This window comes from Hypanus sabinus, chromosome 27 (genome assembly GCF_030144855.1).
Source record: "Hypanus sabinus isolate sHypSab1 chromosome 27, sHypSab1.hap1, whole genome shotgun sequence".
Classification (NCBI taxonomy): Eukaryota; Metazoa; Chordata; class Chondrichthyes; order Myliobatiformes; family Dasyatidae; genus Hypanus; species Hypanus sabinus.
In genome coordinates, this window is record NC_082732.1 from 47,153,768 (window position 1) to 47,173,350 (window position 19,583).

Here is a 19,583-nt window from a genome sequence, read left to right on the forward strand (position 1 = left end):
CAACACGTGGCTGCAGACATGGTGCAGGAGGGAGGGCTTCAGATTTATAGATAATTGGGCAGTTTTCCAAAGAAGGTGGGACCAGTTCCGATGGGACAGTTTAGATCTGAACTGGAGGGGGACAAATATTCTTTCAGGTAGGTTTGCTAGAGAGGCTCCAGTGGATTTAAACTAGATATGAGGGGGGAGGGGAACCAGAGTATAGGAACAGATGTATGGGAGAAGGAAGAAAAAGTCAGTAAAGTTCTTTGTACTGTTAGAGATAAACAGAAAGGAAGAGGTAGAGAATTTCTTGAATGCATTTATTTTAATGCTAGGAGCATTGTAAGAAAGGTAGATGAGCTTAGAGCATGGATTAGAAACATAGAAAATAGGTGCAGGAGTAGGCCATTCAGCCCTTCAAGCCTGCACCACCATTAAGTATGATCATGGCTGATCATCCAACTCAGAACCCTGTACCTGCTTTCTCTCCATACCCCCTCATCCCTTTAGCCACAAGGGCCAGATCTAACTTCCTCTTAAATATAGCCAATGAACCGGCCTCAACTGTTTCCTGTGGCAGAGAATTCCACAGATTCACCACTCTCTCTGTGAAGAAGTTTTTCCTCATCTCGGTCCTAAAAGGCATCCCCTTTATCCTTAAACTGTGACCCTACGTTCTGGACTTCCCCAACATCAGAAACAATCTTTCTGCATCTAGCCTGTCCAATCCCTTTAGAATTTTATACGTTTCAATAAGATCCCCCCTCAATCTTCTAAATTCCAGTCAGTATAAGTCTAGTCGATCCAGTCTTTCTTCATATGAAAGTTCTGCCATCCCAGGAATCAATCTGGTGAACCTTCTCTGTACTCCCTCTATGGCAAGAATGTATTTCCTCAGATTAGGAGATCAAAACTGCACACAATATTCTACGTGCGGTCTCACCAAGGCCTTGTACAACTGCAGTAGAACCTCCCTGCTCCTTTTGTTATGAATGCCAACAAACCATTTGCCTTTTTCACCCCCTGGTGTACCTGCATGCCCACCTTCAATGACTGGTGTACAATGACACCCAGTTCTCGTTGCATCCCCATTTTCCTAATCGGCTACTGTTCAGATAATAACCTGTTTTCCTGTTCTTGCAATCAAAGTGGATAACCTTGCATTTATCCACATTAAATTGCATCTGCCAAGAAATTGCCCACTCACTTAACCTATCCAAGTCACCCTGCATCCTCTTAGCATCCTCCTCACAGCTAACACCGCCGCCCAGCTTTGTGTCATCCGCAAACTTGGAGATGCTGCATTTAATTCCCTTGTCTAAATGATTAATATATATTTTAAACAACTGGGGTCCCAGCACTGAGCCTTGCGGTACCCCACTAGTCAATGCCTGCCAGTCTGAAAAGGTCCCGTTTACTCCCACTCTTTGCTACCTGTCTGCCAACCAATTCCCTATCCACATCAATACCATACCCCCAATACTGTGTGCTTTAAGTTTGCACACTAATCTCCTGTGTGGGACCTTGTCAAAAGCCTTTTGAAAATATAAATATACCACATCCACTGGCTCTCCCCTATCCACTCTACTAGTTACATCTTCAAAAAATTCCATAAGATTTGTCAGACATGATTTTCCTTTCACAAATCCATGCTGACTTTGTCCGATGATTTCACCTCTTTCCAAATGTGCTGTTCTCACATTTTTGATAACAGACTAGCATTTTCCCCACACCGATGTCAGACTAACTGGTCTATAATTCCCTGGTTTCTCTCCCTCCTTTTTTTAAAAAGTGTGGTTACATTAGCCACCCTCCAATCCTCAGAAACTAATCCAGAATCTAAGGAGTTTTGAAAAATTATCACTAATACATCCACTATTTCTTGGGCTACTTCCTTAAGTACTCTGGGATGCAGACCATCTGGCCCTGGGGATTTATCTGCCTTTAATCCCTTCAATTTACCTAACACCACTTCCCTACTAACATGTATTTCCCTCAGTTCCTCCATCTCACTAGACCTTCGGTCACTTACTATTTCCGGAAGATTATTTATGTCCTCCTTAGTGAAGACAGAACCAAACTAGTTATTCACTTGGTCTGCCATGTCTTTGTTCCCTATGATCAATTCACCCGTTTCTGACTGTAAAGGACCTACATTTGTCTTGACCAATCTTTTTCTTTTCACTTATCTATAAAAGCTTTTACAGTCAGTTTTTTTGTTTCTGATTTAACTATGTCACTCTCCATCTTAATGAAGAATTCCACCATATTATGGTCACTCTTACCCAAGGGGCCTCGCACGACAAGATTGCTAACTAACCCTTCCTCATTGCTCAATATCTAATCTAGAATAGCCTGCTCTCTAGTTGGTTCCTCGACATGTTGGTTCAGAAAACCATCCTGCATACATTCCAAGAAATCCTTTTCCTCAGCACCCTTACCAATCTGGTTCACCCAATCTATATGTAGATTGAAGTCACCCATTATAACTACTGTTCCTTTATTGCACGCATTTCTAATTTCCTGTTTAATGCCACCCCCAACCTCACTACTACTAGGTGGCCTGTACACAACTCCCACCATCGTTTTCTGCCCCTTAGTGTTATGCAGCTCTACCCATATCGATTCCACATCCTCCAGGCGAATGTCCTTCCTTTCTATTGCATTAATCTCCTCTCCAACCAGCAATGCTACCCCACCTCCTTTTCTTTCCTGTCTATCCCTCCTGAATATTGAATATCCCTGGATGTTGAGCTCCCATCCTTGGTCACCCTGGAGCCATATCTCTGTGATCCCAACTATATCATATTCATTAATAACTATCTGCACATTCAATCCATCCACCTTGTTACGAATGCTCCTCGCATTGACACACAAAGCCTTCAGGCTTGTTTTTACAACACTCTTAGCCCTTATACAATTATGTTGAAAAATGGCCCTTTTTGCTTTTTGCCCTGGATTTGCCTGCCTGCCACTTTTACTTTTCACCTTACTACTTTTTGCTTCTACCCTCATTTTACACCCCTCTGTCTCTCTGCACTTGTTCCCATTCCCCTGCCACATTAGTTTAAAGCCTCCTGAACAGCAGTAGCAAACGTACCCCCTAGGACATTGGTTCCAGTCCAGCCCAGATGCAGACCATCCTGTTTATACTGGTCCCACCTCCCCCAGAACTGGTTCCAATGCCCCAGAAATTTGAATCCCTCCCCCTTGCACCATTTTTCAAGCCATGTATTCATCTGAAATATCCTCCTATTTCTACTCTGACTAGCACATGGCACTGGTAGTAATCCAGAGATTATTACCTTTGTGGTCCTACTTTTTAGTTTATCTCCTAACTCCCTAAATTCACCTTGTAGGACCTCATCCTGTTTTTTACCTATATCGTTGGTACCTATGTGCACCACGACCACTGGCCGTTCACCCTCCCACTGCAGAATGTCCTGCAGCCGCTCAGAGACATCCTTGACCCTTGCACCAGGAGGCAATATACCATCCTGGAGTCTCGTTTGCGGCCGCAGAAATGCCTATCTATTCCACTTACAATTGAATCCCCTATCACTATAGCTCTCCCACTCCTTTTCCTTCCCTCCTGTGCCGCAGAGCCACCCATGGTGCAATGAACTCAGCTGTTGCTGCTTTCCCCTGATGAGACACCTCCCCCAACAGTCTCCAAAACAGTATACCTGTTTAGGAGGGAGATGACCTCAGAGGACTCCTGCACTACCTGCCTACTGCTACACTGTCTAGTGGCCACCCCTTCCCTTTCTGCCTGTTTAGCCTTTACCTGCGGTGTGGCCAACTCACTGAACATGCTATTCATGACTTTCTCAGCATCGCGGATGCTCCAGCATGAATCCAATCGCAGCTCCAGATGCTCAATGCGGTCTGCCAGAAGCTGCAGTTGGACACACTTCCTGCACACATAGTCGTCAGGGACACTGGAAGTATCCCTGATTTCCCACATGCTGCAGGATGAACAAATCACAGGGCCGATCTCAGCTGCCATGACCTACCCAATACTTGCCTCAACTTTTGAAACTTTCTCCTTTGAAAGGAACTTACCCGGCCTTACCTCACTTGGAGTGAAGCTCGTCCTCCGCCTCTTCTCGTCAAAGCCTGAAATCTCCACTCCTTCACTGGCTCGCCCACCCACTCACTCACTGGCTGCTTTCCACAGGCCGCTGCACTTGAGGTAACCCTCTATTTATTTGTTTGAGCTTTTCAAACTGCTTGGTCACCTGACCTCAATTGCCCAATCAGCTGCTTTCTGCTGAGTCTGAACTATTCAAATCTTGATTGTCTAATCAACGGCTTTCTGCTGAGCTATTCAAATCTTGATTGACTTGATTGCACAGTCCCGCTGCCAAAACTGCCAGAATCTCTTGAGAAAATCCTCAAAACTCCACTCCTTCACCGTCCCACTCACTCACTGGCCGCTTTCCTGGATACCTGGAAATATGATGTTGTAGCTATTAGTGAAACATGGTTTAAGGAGGGGTGTGATTGGCAACTAAATATTCCTGGATTTCGTTGCTTCAGGTGTAATAGAATCAGAGGGACAAGAGAGGGAGGTGTTGCATTGCTTGTCAGAGAAAATATTATAGCAGTGCTCTGGCAGGATAGATAAGGGGGCTCGCCTAGGGAGACTATTTGGGTGGAATTGAGGAATGTGAAAGGAGTAATAACACTTATAGAGGTGTATAATAGACCACCTAATGTGGAGTGAGAATTGGAGGAGCAAATTTGCAAGGAGATCGCAGATATTTGTAGTAAGCACAGGGTTGTGATTGTGGGAGATTTAAATTTTCTGGGAAGCCCATACTGTAAAAGGGATGGATGGTTTGGAGTTTGTAAAATGTGTGCAGAGTAGTTTTTTGCAGCAATACATAGAGGTACCAACTAGAGAAGGGACAGTGTTGGATCTTCTGTTAGGGAATGAAATAGGTCAGATGACGGAGGCATTTGTTAGGGAGCACTTCGGGTCCAGTGATCACAATGCCATTAGTTTCAATATAATTATGGAGAAGTATAGAACTGGACCCAGGGTTGAGATTTTTGATTGGAGAAAGGCTAACTTTGAGTAGATGGGAAAGGATTTAGAAGGAGTGGATTGGGACAATTTGTTTTATGGTAAGGATGTAATAGAGAAATGGGGGTCATTTAAAGGTGGAATTTTGAGGGTACAGAGTCTTTATGTTCCTGTTAGGTTGAAAGGAAAGGTTAAAAGTTTGAGAGAGCCATGGTTTTCAAAGGATATTGGAAACTTGGTTAGGAAAAAGAGAGAGATCTACAATAAATATAGGCAGCATGGAGTAAATGAGGTGCTTGAGGAATATAAAGAATGTAAGAAGAATCTTAAGAAAGAAATTAGAAAAGCTAAAAGAAAATACAAGGTTGCTTTGGCAAGTAAGGTGAAAATAAATCCAAAGGGTTTCTACAGTTATATTAATAGCAAAAGGATAATGAGAGATAAAATTGGTCCCTTAGAGAATCAGAGTGGACAGCTATGTGCGGAGCTGAAAGAGATGGGGGAGATTTTGAACAATTTCTTTTCTTCGGTATTCACTAAGGGGAAGGATATTGTATTGTGTAAGGTAAGGGAAAGAAGTAGGGAAGTTATGGAAGCTATGACAATTAAAGAGGAGGAAGTACTGGTGCTTTTAAGGAATATAAAAGTGGATAAATCTCTGGGTCCTGACAGGATGTTCCCTAGGACCTTGAGGGAAGTTAGTGTAGAAATAACAGGGGCTCTGACAGAAATATTTCAAATGTCGTTAGAAACAGGGATGGTGCCGGAGGATTGGCATATTGGTCATGTGGTTCCATTGTTTAAAAAGGGTTCTAAGAGTAAACTTATCAACTATAGGCCTGTCAGTTTGACGTCAGTGGGGGTAAGTTAATGGAAAGTATTCTTAGAGATGGTATATATAATTATCTGGATAGACAGGGTCTGATTAGGAACAGTCAGCATGGATTTGTGCGTCGAAGGTCATGTTTGACAAATCTTATTGAATTTTTTGAAGAGGTTACAAGGAAAGCTGATGAAAGTAAAGTAGTGGATGTTGTCTATATGGAGTTCAGTAAGGCCTTTGACAAGGTTCCGCATAGAAGGTTAGTTAGAAAGGTTCAATCATTAGCTATTAATATTGAAGTAGTAAAATGGATTCAACAGTGGCTGGATGGGAGATTCCAGAGAGTAGTGGTGGATAACTGTTTGTCAGGTTGGAGGCCGGTGACTCGTGGTGTGCCTCAGGGATCTGTACTGGGTCCAATGTTGTTTGTCATATATATTCATGATCTGGATAACGTGGTGGTAAATTGGATTAGTAAGTATGCAGATGATACTAAGGTAGTTGGCATTGTGGATAATGAAGTAGGTTTTCAAAGCTTGCAGAGAGATTTAGGCCAGTTAGAAGAGTGCGCTGAACAGTGGCAGATGGAGTTTAATGCTGATAAGCGTGAGGTGCTACATTTTGGTAGGAATAATCCAAATAGGACATACATGGTAAATGGTAGGGCATTGACAAATGCAGTAGAACAGAGTGATCTAGGAATAATGCTGCATAGTTCCCTGAAGGTGGAATCTCATGTGGATAGGGTGGTGAAGAAAGCTTTTGGTACGTTGGCCTTTATAAAGCAGAGCATTGAGTATAGGAGTTGGGATGTAATGTTAAAATTGTACAAGGCATTGGTGAGGCCAAATTTGGAGTATTGTGTACAGATCTGATCACTGAATTATAGGAAAGATGTCAGCAAAATAGAGAGAGTACAGAGGAGATTTACTAGAATGTTACCTGGGTTTCAGCACCTAGGTTACAGAGAAAGGTTGAACAAATTAGGTCTTTATTATTTGGAGCGTAGAAGGTTGAGGAAGGGACTTGATAGTGGTATTTATAATTATGAGGGGGATTGTTATATGGTAAATACATCTTATTATTTGTCAATTTATTTGTGGTAATACTTTATGCATTGTACATGGTTATATGTACACTGTTGTGCATCTTGATTCGAAGGAAAGTTGTTTTGTTTGGTGGTGTGCATGTATGTAATTGAATGAGAATAAACTTGAACTTGGCATGCTAGCCTTTGTTGGACAGGGCATTGATTACAAGAGTTGGATGTCATGTTACAGCTGTTTAGGATGGTGGTGAGATCATATCTGAAATACTGTGCACAGTTCTGGTTGCTATACTATAGGAGTGATGTCCCAGTACTATGGTCCCAGTGAAGGTTGATGAGAGTAGGCAGTTTCAATGGCTCCGTACAGACAAGATGGGCCAAAGGGCCTGTTTCTGTGCTGTACTTTTCTATTGACTATAACTGTATGTGAGTATCCTAAAGTGTGCAGGAAATATTTACAAAATGTTGCTGCCTTTGGAAGGATTGAGTTATGAGAAGGTGCTGGATTTGGCTGGAACTGTTTGCCGTGGAGTGAATGAGGCTGAGAGGTGACTTGGAAAGATTTATAACAGCATTAGGGGCACAGATAAGGTAGATGGTCACAGACTTTTTTCGCTCTTTAGATTGAGGAATCTAAAAGTAGATGGCCAAAGTTTAAAGTGAGAGGGAAAAGATTTAAAAGAGAACTGAGGGGCAAGTTTTTCATACAGAAGATGGTGGGTTCACATAAGTGGTTGAGGCAGGTACAATTACAATTTTTAAGTAACAGTTTGACAAGTTCACAGATGGGAAAGGTTTAGAGAAATATAGACCAAATGCAGGCAAATAGGACAAGGTGGCCCAAAGAGCATAATATAACACAATGACAAAAAACCAAGGGAGTCTGAAGATGCTGGAAATCCAGAGCACCACACATAAAATGTTGGAGGAATTCAGCAGGTCAGGCAGCATCTATGGAAATGAATAAGTAGTCAACATTTTGGGCCGAAACCCTTCATCAGGGTTGGAAAGGCAGGAAGAAGGAGACTGGGGACAGGGGAAGGAGGACAAGCTAGAAGGTGGGTGGGGGATGGGGAAATGAAATGAGAAACTGGGAGGTGATGACTGGAAAGGTAAAGGGCTGGAGAAGAAGGAATCTGATAGAAGAAGAAAGTTGACCATGGACCAGGGGGAGGTAATAGGCAGGTGAGGAAAAGACATAAGAGGCCCAAGTGGGGAATTGAAGAAGATGGAAGGGGGATGACTCTGATTAGTTTATGTACACAACATAACACACCATACTGCACCTACTTGGCTCCAAACCCTGTGCTTATTGACATGCACTGTTTCCTGGTCAGCAATGACTCATTTTAAAATTTTCACTATTGGCTTCAAAGCTCTGTGTGGACTCATCCCACCCTATCTATCCAACCTCTTCTGCTCCACAGGCTCCATGACTTTCATGCTCTCCAACACTGGCACTTCATGAACTTCCGGTCAAGAAGTCACCGAGAGATGGTTTTGGGGACATAGAGGGGAGTTAGGGGTCAGGTGAAGGTTTAAGAACAGGGATGTGGTCAGGCATCTGCTCCACGCTCGAAGGCCGGTGATGTGGAGAAGATAGAGGTCTGTTGTCCATAAGTCTGCTGGAAGCCAGGAGTCCTGTCCTGGGGTTGGAGGACTGTCTGTGTGTGTGGGTGAGTCGGGGGTGGGGGACACGTGGGTTGCCCCCAACACATACTTAGGCTGTGTTGGTTGGTGACACAAATGATACATTTCAATGTATATTTTGATATAGATGTGACAAATGTCACTCCATCAGCACTGGTGTCTCTGCTGCCTTGACTCTTGAACTCTGGAAATCTCTCTCCACATGTTACAGGAGTTTATCCATAACCTATCACTTTTACCAAGCTTTTGATCATCATCCCCTTTATTTAATAACACTCCTGCAATGTCTCTACTACAAAGTGTAAATTAACTATGCTATATGTTCCTTATTCTGTTTATTTTATTTATTTAATTTATTTAGAGATGCAACACTGTAACAGTTCCTTCCGGCCCAACAAGCCACATCACCCAGCAACCCATCTATTTAATCCTAGCCTAGTCACAGGATGTACTAATTCCTTACAGACAGTGTCAGAGTTGAACTCTAAATTCTGGCACCCTGAGCTGTAATGGAATCAGCTAGCCGCTATGTTACCATGATGTTTTAGTATTTTAAACCTCTCTCTGTATATAGCCTTTATACATTTTGCAGTGATTTACCAATACACTCATAAAGAGGTCATTTTGACATTTTTCCTGGAGTTGGTGTGCAGCAAATATCATGTTGACAATTCCATGCTCTGCATGGAAGCCACACTGGCTTTCTGGGAGGAGACCTTGCTCAAGGTGTTGGAGAAGGCGATTAAGCAGGACGCGAGCCAAGATCTTCCCAGCTATGGACAGGAGGGAGATGTCTCGGTGATTGTCACAAGACTTGCAGTTGCCTTTCCTCTTGTAGATGTGGACTATCTTTCAACTGTTGCGGGACCTTTCCTTCGTTCCACATAGACTGGAAGAGCTCAGTCAGCTTCTGCATCATGAATGGGCTTCCTGCTTTGTAGATTTCAGCAGGGGTTACATCTGATCCTGGTGCTTTGCTACAAGAAAGTTGCCCGATGACTTTTCTGACTTCTTCTTCTGTGGGGAGGTTGTCAAGGTCCAGGTTGATCTCCACCTGACGTAGGTGAGCAATGGCCTCATCATTGATTTCAGCAGGGCGGTTGAGGACCTGGTTGAAGTGTTCAGCCCATCTCTCCAAAATCTGCTTTTTCTCTGTCAGCAGCTGAATCCCATCTGCACTGAGGAGGGGGGAGGAGCCAGAGGACTGAGGTCCATACATAGTCTTCAAAGCGTCGTAGAAACGCTTGGTGTCGTGACTGTCTGCGTAGCCCTGGATCTCATCGGCCTTATTGCTGAACCAGACATCCTGCTTCTCACGGAGTTTCTTCTGCACTTTTCGTCTTGCACTGGCGAAGGCATCTATCTTTGCTTGTGATGTGGGATCGTTCTGGTGCGCTCTGAACAGTTGGTGTTTCTCTGACAACAGTGCCTGTATCTCCTCGTCGTTCTCATTGAACCAGTCTTGATGTCTATGGATTGCTGGTCCGAGGCGTTCGAGAGTGGTAGAATAGACTACCTCTCTGAAAGCCGTCCACTGCTCTTCAATGCTGGTATAGTCATCCTGGGGTGTGTCAAGCAGCCTGCTATCTAGGTCTTCACAAAATTGTCAGGAAAAATGTTAAGAGCAGCACAGTGACCTCTTTATGACCTTCGTCGATCTGACCAAGGCATTTGATACAGTCAGCAGAGATGGCTTATGGAAGATAATGGAGAAGTTTGGCTGCCCTAGCAGGTTCATCATGATTGATCAGCAGTTCCACAATGGCATGATGGTGAAAGTTTCGGATGATGGTGATGAGTCAGAAGCCTTCCCAGTGACAAACGGTGTGAAGCAAGAATGCGTTCTCACCCCTACACTCTTTAGCATGGTCTTCTCTGCTATGCTGAATGATGCCTTCCGCGATTGTCAGGATAGTATACACATCAGATACGGGACTGGCAGTGGGCTATTCATCCTCCGGTGTCTACAGGCTGTTACAAAGGTAAAGGAGGCTGTTGTCAGAAACCTCTTATTCGCTAATGATTGCGCCCTCAACGCCAGCACAGAGCAGAAGATGCAGCGAGAACTGGACTGCTTCTCACGAGCCTGTGACAACTTTGGACTTACAATCAGCACCAAAAAGACCGAAGTTATGTACCGGCCCGCACCCGGAAAGCCCTACCAGGAACCACACATCACAGCAAAGGGGCAGAAGCTACTGGCAGTCGACAGCTTTACTTATCTGGGCAGTACTCTATCACGAGTGGTGAACATAGATGCAAAGATCAGCAACAGAATTGCCAAAGCCAGTGCCGCCTTTTGGAGACTCCATGAGAATGTATGGGAGTAGAAAGGACTCAGCCCTACAACCAAGCTGAAGGTCTACCGAGCAGTGGTTCTCACCACCCTCCTCTATGCCAGCGAGACCTGGACTGTCTACAGCAGTCACGCTAAACAGCTCAACCACTTCCACTTGAGCTGCCTCCGCAGACTTCTCCACGTACGATGGCAGGACAAAGTCCCAGACACGGAGGTGCTGGAGCGGGCTAGCACCCACAGTGTCTACACCCTCCTACAGAAAGCCCAAGCCAGATGGGCTGGCCATGTCATCAGGATGTCTGACAATCGACTACCAAAACAACTGCTGTATGGAGAGCTGAGCCAGGGCAAGCACTCAGTTGGAGGGCAGAAGAAACATTTCAAAGACTGCCTCAAAGTGTCCCTCAAAGACCTCAACATCAATCCCAGTAGCTGGGAATCGCTTGCTCTGGACCGCCAACCTGGTGGAGCAGGACCACTAAAGGAGCGTATGCAGCAGAAATCAGACGCACCGCAGAGGCTCAGAGGAAACGTGCCGTGTGCAAGGCTCGAGCTACCTCCACTTCCACTGCAGCACCTACCCTCATGTGTCCCACATGTGGGCAAGCTTTCAGGGCCCGGATTGGCTCACTAGTCACCTCCGGACCCACAGTAGCAAACCCTCCACCTGACAGAAGTCGTTCTGAAGGATGAATAACAACAACCAATACACTAAAGATTCCTGAATGCACTTTGATTGAAAAGAATACTTATTATTCCATCTAATGGTTGCTAATTTATAATGTCAGTTGCTATTTTTCATTTAGTTACTATGGTAGATTATTATTCAATTAAAGTGGGTGTCACCGCATGCTCCTGATGTATGGTACACTGGTCATCACTGCTTATGCTTAGACAACTGGAGTATTAACTATTTTTAGTGAGCTTATATGTCCACCCGTCAAGATATGGCAAGATGGAGCTGAGCTGCAAAGTCCATTGACAATATGGCTCAGACTTAGTAATTTTATTTTGGTTTGAAGGGATGGCTTTGGAAACAATTCAGGAAGTTAGGGGGTAGGTCAACATTTAGGGACAAGGATGAGAGGGAGTTAGAAGACAGGTTATGGATTAGGGACAGGGGTGAGGAGGAGTTAGAGGACAGGAAGTTAGAAGCCAGGAGCCAAAAGATTGAGCATAGTGCTACCAATACCCTGAGCTGCATGTATTTCAATGCAAGAAGTAAAGGAGGCAAATAAGCTCAGGGCATGGATCAACAACTGGAATTAAGATATTGTAGCCATAATAATAGCTGCAGGAGGGGCAGGACTGGCAGCTCAATATTCTGGTTGTTCTGTTGTTTTAGAGGCTATGGGGGGGGGGGAAATCAAAGGAAGTATGGTGGCGTTACTAGTCAGGGAAAATATCACAGTAGTGCTAGGTTAGGATACACTGGAGAATTCATCTAGTGAGGTGTTATGGGTGGAACTCAAAAATAAGAAAGGTATGACCATATTACTGAGGCTATATTACAAAGCACCCTGTAGTCTGAGGGAGTTAGAGGAACAAATTTGCAGAGAGATCAGAGACTGTTGCAAGAAACATTAGGTTGTTACAGTAGGTGATTTTAAATTTTTGCATATTGACTGGGACTTCCATAATGTAAAAGGAATAGATGAGATAGAGTTTGTCAAATGTGTTCTGGAAAGTTTCGTTAATCAGTATGCAGAAGTCCCAATGAAAGAGTGTGTATCTTTGCATCTATTGATCACAAAGCCATTAATTTCAAAGTAATTATGTAAAAAGATAAGTCTGGTCCACAGTTTGAGATTATAGATTGGAGAAAGGTTAATCTTAATGGTATCAGAAAGGATTTTGCAAATGTGGATTGGAACAAGTTGTTTTCTGTCAAAAATGTACTTACTAAGTGGAAAGCCTTCAAAAGAGAAATTTTGAAAATACAAAGCTTGTATGTACCTGACTGAATAAAAAGTAAAGATAACAGGTCAGAATCAGAATCGCCTTTTATATCACCGGCATATGTCATGAAATTTATTAAGGTATAGGGAACCTTGACTTTCAAGAAATATTGAGGCCCCACTGAAGGAGGTGCAGAGCAGGTATAGACTGCGAGGAACAATTTAGATACTTATGGAGTTCAAGCAATGCTAGAGAACATTTAAGAAGGTAATCAAGTGGCTAAAAGAAGGTATGAAGTTGCCTTTGCAGACAAGGTGAAGGAGAATCCTAAGGGATTCTACAGACATGTTAAAAGCAAAAGTATTGAAAGAGACAAAATTGGTCCTCTGGAAGATCAGAATGGTAATCCGTGAGTAGAACCAGAAGCGATGGGGGAGATCTTAAATGTATTTTTACTCGGGAGATGGGGGAGACCTTAAATGCATTTTTTACTTACGAAAAGGACACAAAGTAGATAGAAATAGGGCAAAGCAACATCAACTTCATGGACCCTATATAGATGTCAGAGGAGAAGGTGTTTCCTGAGGCAAATTAAGGTGGATAAATCCCCAGGGCCTGACATGATGTTCCTTTGGACCCAGCAGGAGGCATGTGCAGAAATTACCATGGCCCTAGCAGAGATACCTAAATCATCTTTAGTGACAGATGAGGTACCAGAGTATTGGAGGATAGCCAATGTTCTGCTGGTCATGAAAGGCTCTAAAATTAAACCAGGAAAGTATGGGCTGGTGAGCCTGACAACAGTAGTGGGAAAGTTATTGGAAGGTATTCTGAGGAACCGGATATGTAAGCATTTGGATAGACATGGCTGATTAAAGATAGTTAGCATGGCTTTGAGCCTGGTAGTTCATATTTAACCAATCTTGTAGAGTTTTTTTGAGGAAACTACCAGGAAAGTTAATGAAGGCAAAGCAGCGGATGTTGTCTACATGGACTTTAGTAAGGCATTTGACAAGGTCCCACATGAGAGGTTGGTCAAGAAGGTTCAGTTGTTCGGCATTCAAGATGGGCTGTAAATTGGGTTAGATGTTGGCTTAGTGGGAGAAGCCAGAGAGTGATAGTTGCGTGTTGCCTCTTGAACTGTAGGCCTATGACTAGGAAGTGCCATTGGAATCGGTGCTAGGTCTGTTGTTGTTTATTATCTATATCAACGATCTGCATGATAATGTGGTTAACTGAATCAACAAATTTGCAGATGACACCGAAATTGGGGTTGTAGTGGACAGTGGGGGGAGGCTATAATGGCTTGCAGTGGGATCTGGATGAGGTACCAGAGTAAAATGGCAGATGGGAATTTAACGCAGGCGAGGATGAGGTGTTACATTTCAGTAGGACCATCCAGAGTCATCTTACATGGTGAACAGTAAGGCACTGAGGAGTGCTGTAGATAAAAGGGATTTCGGAATACAGGTCCATAATTCTTCTTCTATATTATGTTATAAAATTGAACTGCTGTTGCCAAGGTCCAAAAGTAACATCAGAGGTTGATAGGGTCATAAAGAAATCTTTTGGCAACTTGGCCTTCATGAGTACAGGAGATGGGATGTTACGTTAAAGTTGTACAAGACATTGATGAGGCCTAATTTGAGGTATTGTGTTCAGTTTTGGATGCCTACCTACAGTAAAGAAGTAAATAAGATTGAAGCAGTATATAGAAAATTTACATGGATGTTGCCAGGTCTGGAGCATCTGAGTTATAAGAAAGATTGAATAGATTAGGAACTTACTCCTTGGAATGTAGAAGATTGAAAGGAGATTTAATATAGGTATTCAAAATTATGAGGGGTATAGGTAGGATAAATGCAAGCAGGCTTTTTCCATTGAGGTGAGGTAGGACTACAACCAGAATTCATGAGTTAAGGATGAAAACTGAAAAGTTTAAGGGGACATGAGGGGAAACATCTTGAGTCAAAGGGTTGTGAGAGTGTGGATCAAGCTGCCAGCACAAGTGGTGCATGCCAGCTTGATTTCAACATTCAAGAGAAAAAGCCTACAAGATGGCTTTTTAGAGCAGTTTGTCGTTGAATCTACTCGGGATCAGCTATACTGGATTGGGTACTATATTGAATTGAGTGTTCAGAATCAGAATCAGGTTTATTACCACCAACATGTGTTGTGAAATTTGTTAACTTAGCAGCAGCAATTCAATGCAATACTCAATATAGAAGAAAAAAAATTTAAAATGATGAATAAATAAGTAAATCAATTACAGTATACATAAATAGGATAGATTAAAAATTGTGCAAAAACAGAAATAATATATATTAAAAAAGGGAGGTAGTTTGTAGGCTAGTACCCAAGATGGAGCTGACTAAATTTACAGCCCTCTGCAGCTTCTTTCGGTCCTGTGCAGTAGACCCTCCATACCAGACAGTGAAGGAGCCTGTCAAAATGCTCGACAGAAGATTTTGAGTGTATTTGTTGACATACCAAATCTCATCAAACTCCTAATGCAGTACAGTCACTGTCTTGCCTTATTTCTAACTGCATCAATATGTTGGGACCAGGTTAGGTCCTCTGAGATCTTGACACCCAGGAACTTGAAACTGCTCATTTTCTCCACTTCTGATCCCTCTATGATGATTGGTGTGTGTTCCTTCGTCTTACTCTTCCTGAAGTCCACAATCAGTTCTTTCGTCCTACTGACATTGAGTGCAAGGTTGTTGCTGTGACACCACTCCACTAGTTGGCATACCTCACTCCCGTACACCCACTCACAAATTTATAGATGGTATTTGAGCTAGGCCTAGCCACACTGTCGTGTGTGTAGACAGTTGGCTAAGCACACACCCCTTATGTGCACCAGTGTTGATCGTCTGCGAGGAGGAGATATTATCAACTATCTGCACAGATGTGATGTAATGAACTGAAGCTGATTGGGAGCGAAAGTTAAAAGAACCCTGAGGAGGTAATGATCACAATATGATTGAGTTCAACTTGGAATCTGATAGGGAGAAAGTAAAGTCTGATGTAGCAGTACTTCTATGGAGTAAAAGAAATTACATTAGTATGAGAGGAGATGTCCAAAGCAAATTGGAAGGAGATGCTGGCAGGGATGACAGTAGCGCAGCAATGGCATGAGTTTCTGGGAAAATGAGGAAGGTAAAGGATAGATATATTCCAAAAATAAAGATATAGGACTGGTAGAAAATGAGAAAGGAGAAATAATAACAGATACCAAGGAGATGGCAGATGAACTAAATGAGTATTTTGCATCAGTCTTCACTGTGGAAAACATGAGCAGTGTGCCAGATGATTGAAGGGTGCGAGGGAAGAGAAGTGAGTCCAGTTACTATTACAAGAGAGGTGCTCAAAAAGCTGAAAGACCTAAGGGTACATAAGTCACCTGGACCACATGAACTGCACCCTAGGGCTGCAGTAGAGATTGTAGAGGCATTAGTAATTATGTTTTTCTTAAAAATCATTGGACTCTGGCATGGTGCCAGAGGACTGGAAAACTGCAAATGTTACTCCACTCTTTAAGAAAGGTGGAAGGCAGCAGAAAGGAAATTATAGACTAGTTAACCTGACCTCAGTGGTTGGGAAACTGTTGAAGTCAATTGTTAAGGATGAGGTTGTGGAATACTCGGAGACACAGGTCAAGAATGGACGAAGTCATCATGGTTTCCTTAAGGGAAAATCTTGCCTGATGAACGAGCCTGTTGGAATTCTTTTGAAGATTATGCATAGGACAGATAAAGGGGATGCAGTGAAAATTGTATATTTGGACTTTCAGAAAGCCTTTGACAAGGTGCCACACATGAGGCTGTTTACCAAGTTAAGAGCCCATAGTATTACAGGAAATTTACTGACATAGTTAGAGCATTGGCTGATTGGTAGGTGGCAGCAAGCGGTTGATTGGAATACTGCGCAGATGCAGCAGGACGGTTTCCACACAGGTGCAACAAGGAGCTTGGAAAAGCAGTTAGTGTTTTGTAGCAGCTAGGAGTCATTGATTGGAGTACTGCATAGAAAACACAAGAGCATTCCTGCGCAGGAATGACACAGAGCTTGTAAAAACAAAGTGTCCATAAAAGAAGGGTACTGCCTGGTGTAGTGGTTTTCATGGGAGTGGTCGGCATCGGAGTATTCTTGAGTCAGAGTAGAAGGCTTTGGCTCAACAGGGCTTCGGCAAGAACAAGCAGAGGCAAGGTAAGTAGGTGAGTTCATTACTTCTTATTTAACTCTAGAGAGAATGGGGATATGTCTACCGAGCCAATGTTCTGTTCTGGGTGTCAGATGTTGAATTTCCAGGAGATTCCCAGCCTCCCTGATGACCACATCTGCACCAGGTGCATTGAGATGCAGCTCTTTAGAGATTGAGTTAGGGAACTGGAGTTGCAGCCTGATGACCTTCAGCTTGTTAGGGAAGGTGAAGCAGTGATAGACAGGAGCTACAGGGGGTAGTCACCCCAAAGCTGCAGGAGACAGATAAATGAGTGACTAACAGGAGCGAGAAGGGATAATATCAGATAGAGGAGAGTACTCTTGTGGCCGTCCTCCTCAACAATATGTACTCCATTTTGAGTACTGTAGGGGGGTACAACCTACCTGGGAGAAACAACAGTGGCTGTGCCTCTGGCACTGTCTGGTCCTGTGACTCTGAAGGGTAGGGAACTGAAGAGGTCGGCAGCAGTAATAGGGGGACCCTACTGTCGGGGACAGATAGGCTATTCTGTGGATGTGAAAAATAAACACAGATGGTAGCTTGCCTCCCAGGTGCCAGGGTCCACGATGTTTCTGGACACATCCACAATATCCTGAAAAGGGAGGGCGAGCAGCCAGAAGTTATGGTATATATTGGTGCCATTGACAGAGAGAGGAAAAGAGAGGAGGCCCTGAAAAAAAGAATACAAGGAGTTAGGAAGGAAGCTCAGGATTAGGACCTCAAAGGTATTAATCTCGGGCTTGCTGCCTGTGCTACACAACAGTGAGGATAGTAATAGAATGAGGAGGCAAATAAATGTTCTTTGACCAGTCCAGTTTATTGTCCACTTATACCCCAGGTATTTGTGATCCTCCACTAAGTTCAAACTGACCCCTTAGATGGAAACAGGGGTCACCGGTGCCTTAGCCCTCCTCAGGTCCACCACCAGCTCCTTAGTCTTTTTCACATTAAGCTGCAGATGATTCTGCTCGGACCATGTGACAAAGTTTCCCACCGTAGCCCTGTATTCAGCCTCATCTCCCTTGCTGATGCATCCAACTATAGCAGAGTCATCAGAAAACTTTTGAAGATGGCAAGACTCTGTGCAGTAGTTGGTCCCAGGTGTAGATGGCGAAGAGAAAGGGAGACAGGACAGTCCCCTGTGGAGCCCCAGTGCTGCTGACCACTCTGTTTGACACACAGTGTTGCAAGTGCATGTTCTGTGGTCTGCCAGTCAGGTAATCGATAATCCATGACACCAGGGAAGCATCCACCTGCATCACTGTCAGCTTCTCACCCAGCAGAGCAGGGCGAATGGTGTTGAATGCACTGGAGAAGTCAAAAAACATGATCCTCACAGTGCTCGCTGGCTTGTCCAGGTGGGCGTAGACACGGTTCAGCAGGTAAACAATGGCATCCTCAACTCCTAGTCAGGACTGATAGGCGAACTGGAGGAGGTCTATGTGTGACCTAACCATAGGCCGGAGCTGCTCTGGAACAAGTCTCTCCTGGGTCTTCATGATGTGGGAGGTCAATGCCACCGGTCAGTAGTCATTGGAGCCACTGGGGCGCGGCATCTTCGGTACAGGATGGGGGCAGGACGTCTTCCACAGCACAGGAACCCTCTGGAGACTTAGGCTCAGGTTGAAGACATGGTGAAGTACTCCACATAGCTGGGGGGCACAGGCTTTGAGCACCCTGGGGCTGACACCATCTGGGCCTGCAGCCTTGCTTGGATGGAGACATTTCAGCTGTCTTCTCACCTGTTCAGCTGTGAAGCCTACCATGGTGGTTTCAGGTGAGGGAGGGGTGTAGTCACGAGAGCAGGGTGGGGGGCTGTGAGGAGGGGTAGGAGGGGAGAGTGGAGTATGTGTTGGTCAGGGGCCGACAACAGATGAATCATGTGGGGATGGGCAGGGGCCACAATGTCAAATCTATTGAAGAACAGGTTAAGTTCATTGGCCCTGTCCACACTGCCGTCAGCTCCTCTGTTGCTGGTTTGCCGGAACCCAGTGATGGTCCTCATCTCACTCCAGACCTCTCTCATGTTATTCTGCTGGAGTTTCCATTCAAGTTTCCTCCTATACCTGTCTTTAGCCTCCCTGACCTTAGCTTTCAGGTCCCTCTGTATTGTCCTCAGCTCCTCCCTATTTCCATCTCTAAACATCCTCTTTTTAGCGTTCAGGATGTCCTTAATGTCCTTTGTTACCCATGGCTTGTTATTTGAATTTGGTATCTTGCCGGAACATTGCAGTCCACACAGAAGTTGATGTAACCAGTGATGCACTCTGTGCGCCCATCAATGTCCTGTCCATGTGGCTCACAGAGGGCCTGCCAGTCTGTTGCCTCAAAACAAACCTGGAATGCCTCATAAGCCTCCCTGGACCATTTCCTCACTGACCCCGAGGTTGCAGGTTTACTCTTCACCAGAGGCATGCAGCAGGGTTTGAGACGCACCAGGTTGTGATCTGACCTTCCCAGTGGGGGGAGGGGAGAGGAGCTGTAAGCATCCTTAATGTTAGCATACATCAAGTCCAGGGTCCTCTCCTCTCTGGTTGTACAGCTCACATACTGCATGAAGTTGGGTAGTGACATCCAGCCACAGTAACATGGTTGAAGTCACCTGAGATGGTAATGAGGGCC

At 44.2% G+C, this 19,583-nt stretch overlaps 1 protein-coding gene across 3 annotated transcripts in view; it reads left to right on the forward strand.

The window, feature by feature from the left end:
• Nucleotides 1-19,583, forward strand: part of gabrd (gamma-aminobutyric acid type A receptor subunit delta) — a 159,767-nt gene that overhangs the window by 22,626 nt on the left and 117,558 nt on the right. For 2 of the 3 annotated variants that reach the window (XM_059952438.1, XM_059952437.1), the window contains exon 2: nt 4,040-4,177. The exons of the other annotated variant lie outside the window; for it this stretch is intronic. In XM_059952438.1, coding sequence (XP_059808421.1) covers nt 4,040-4,177 — 138 coding nt within the window. The remainder of the gene's footprint in view (nt 1-4,039; nt 4,178-19,583) is intronic. 3 annotated transcript variants of the gene reach the window in all.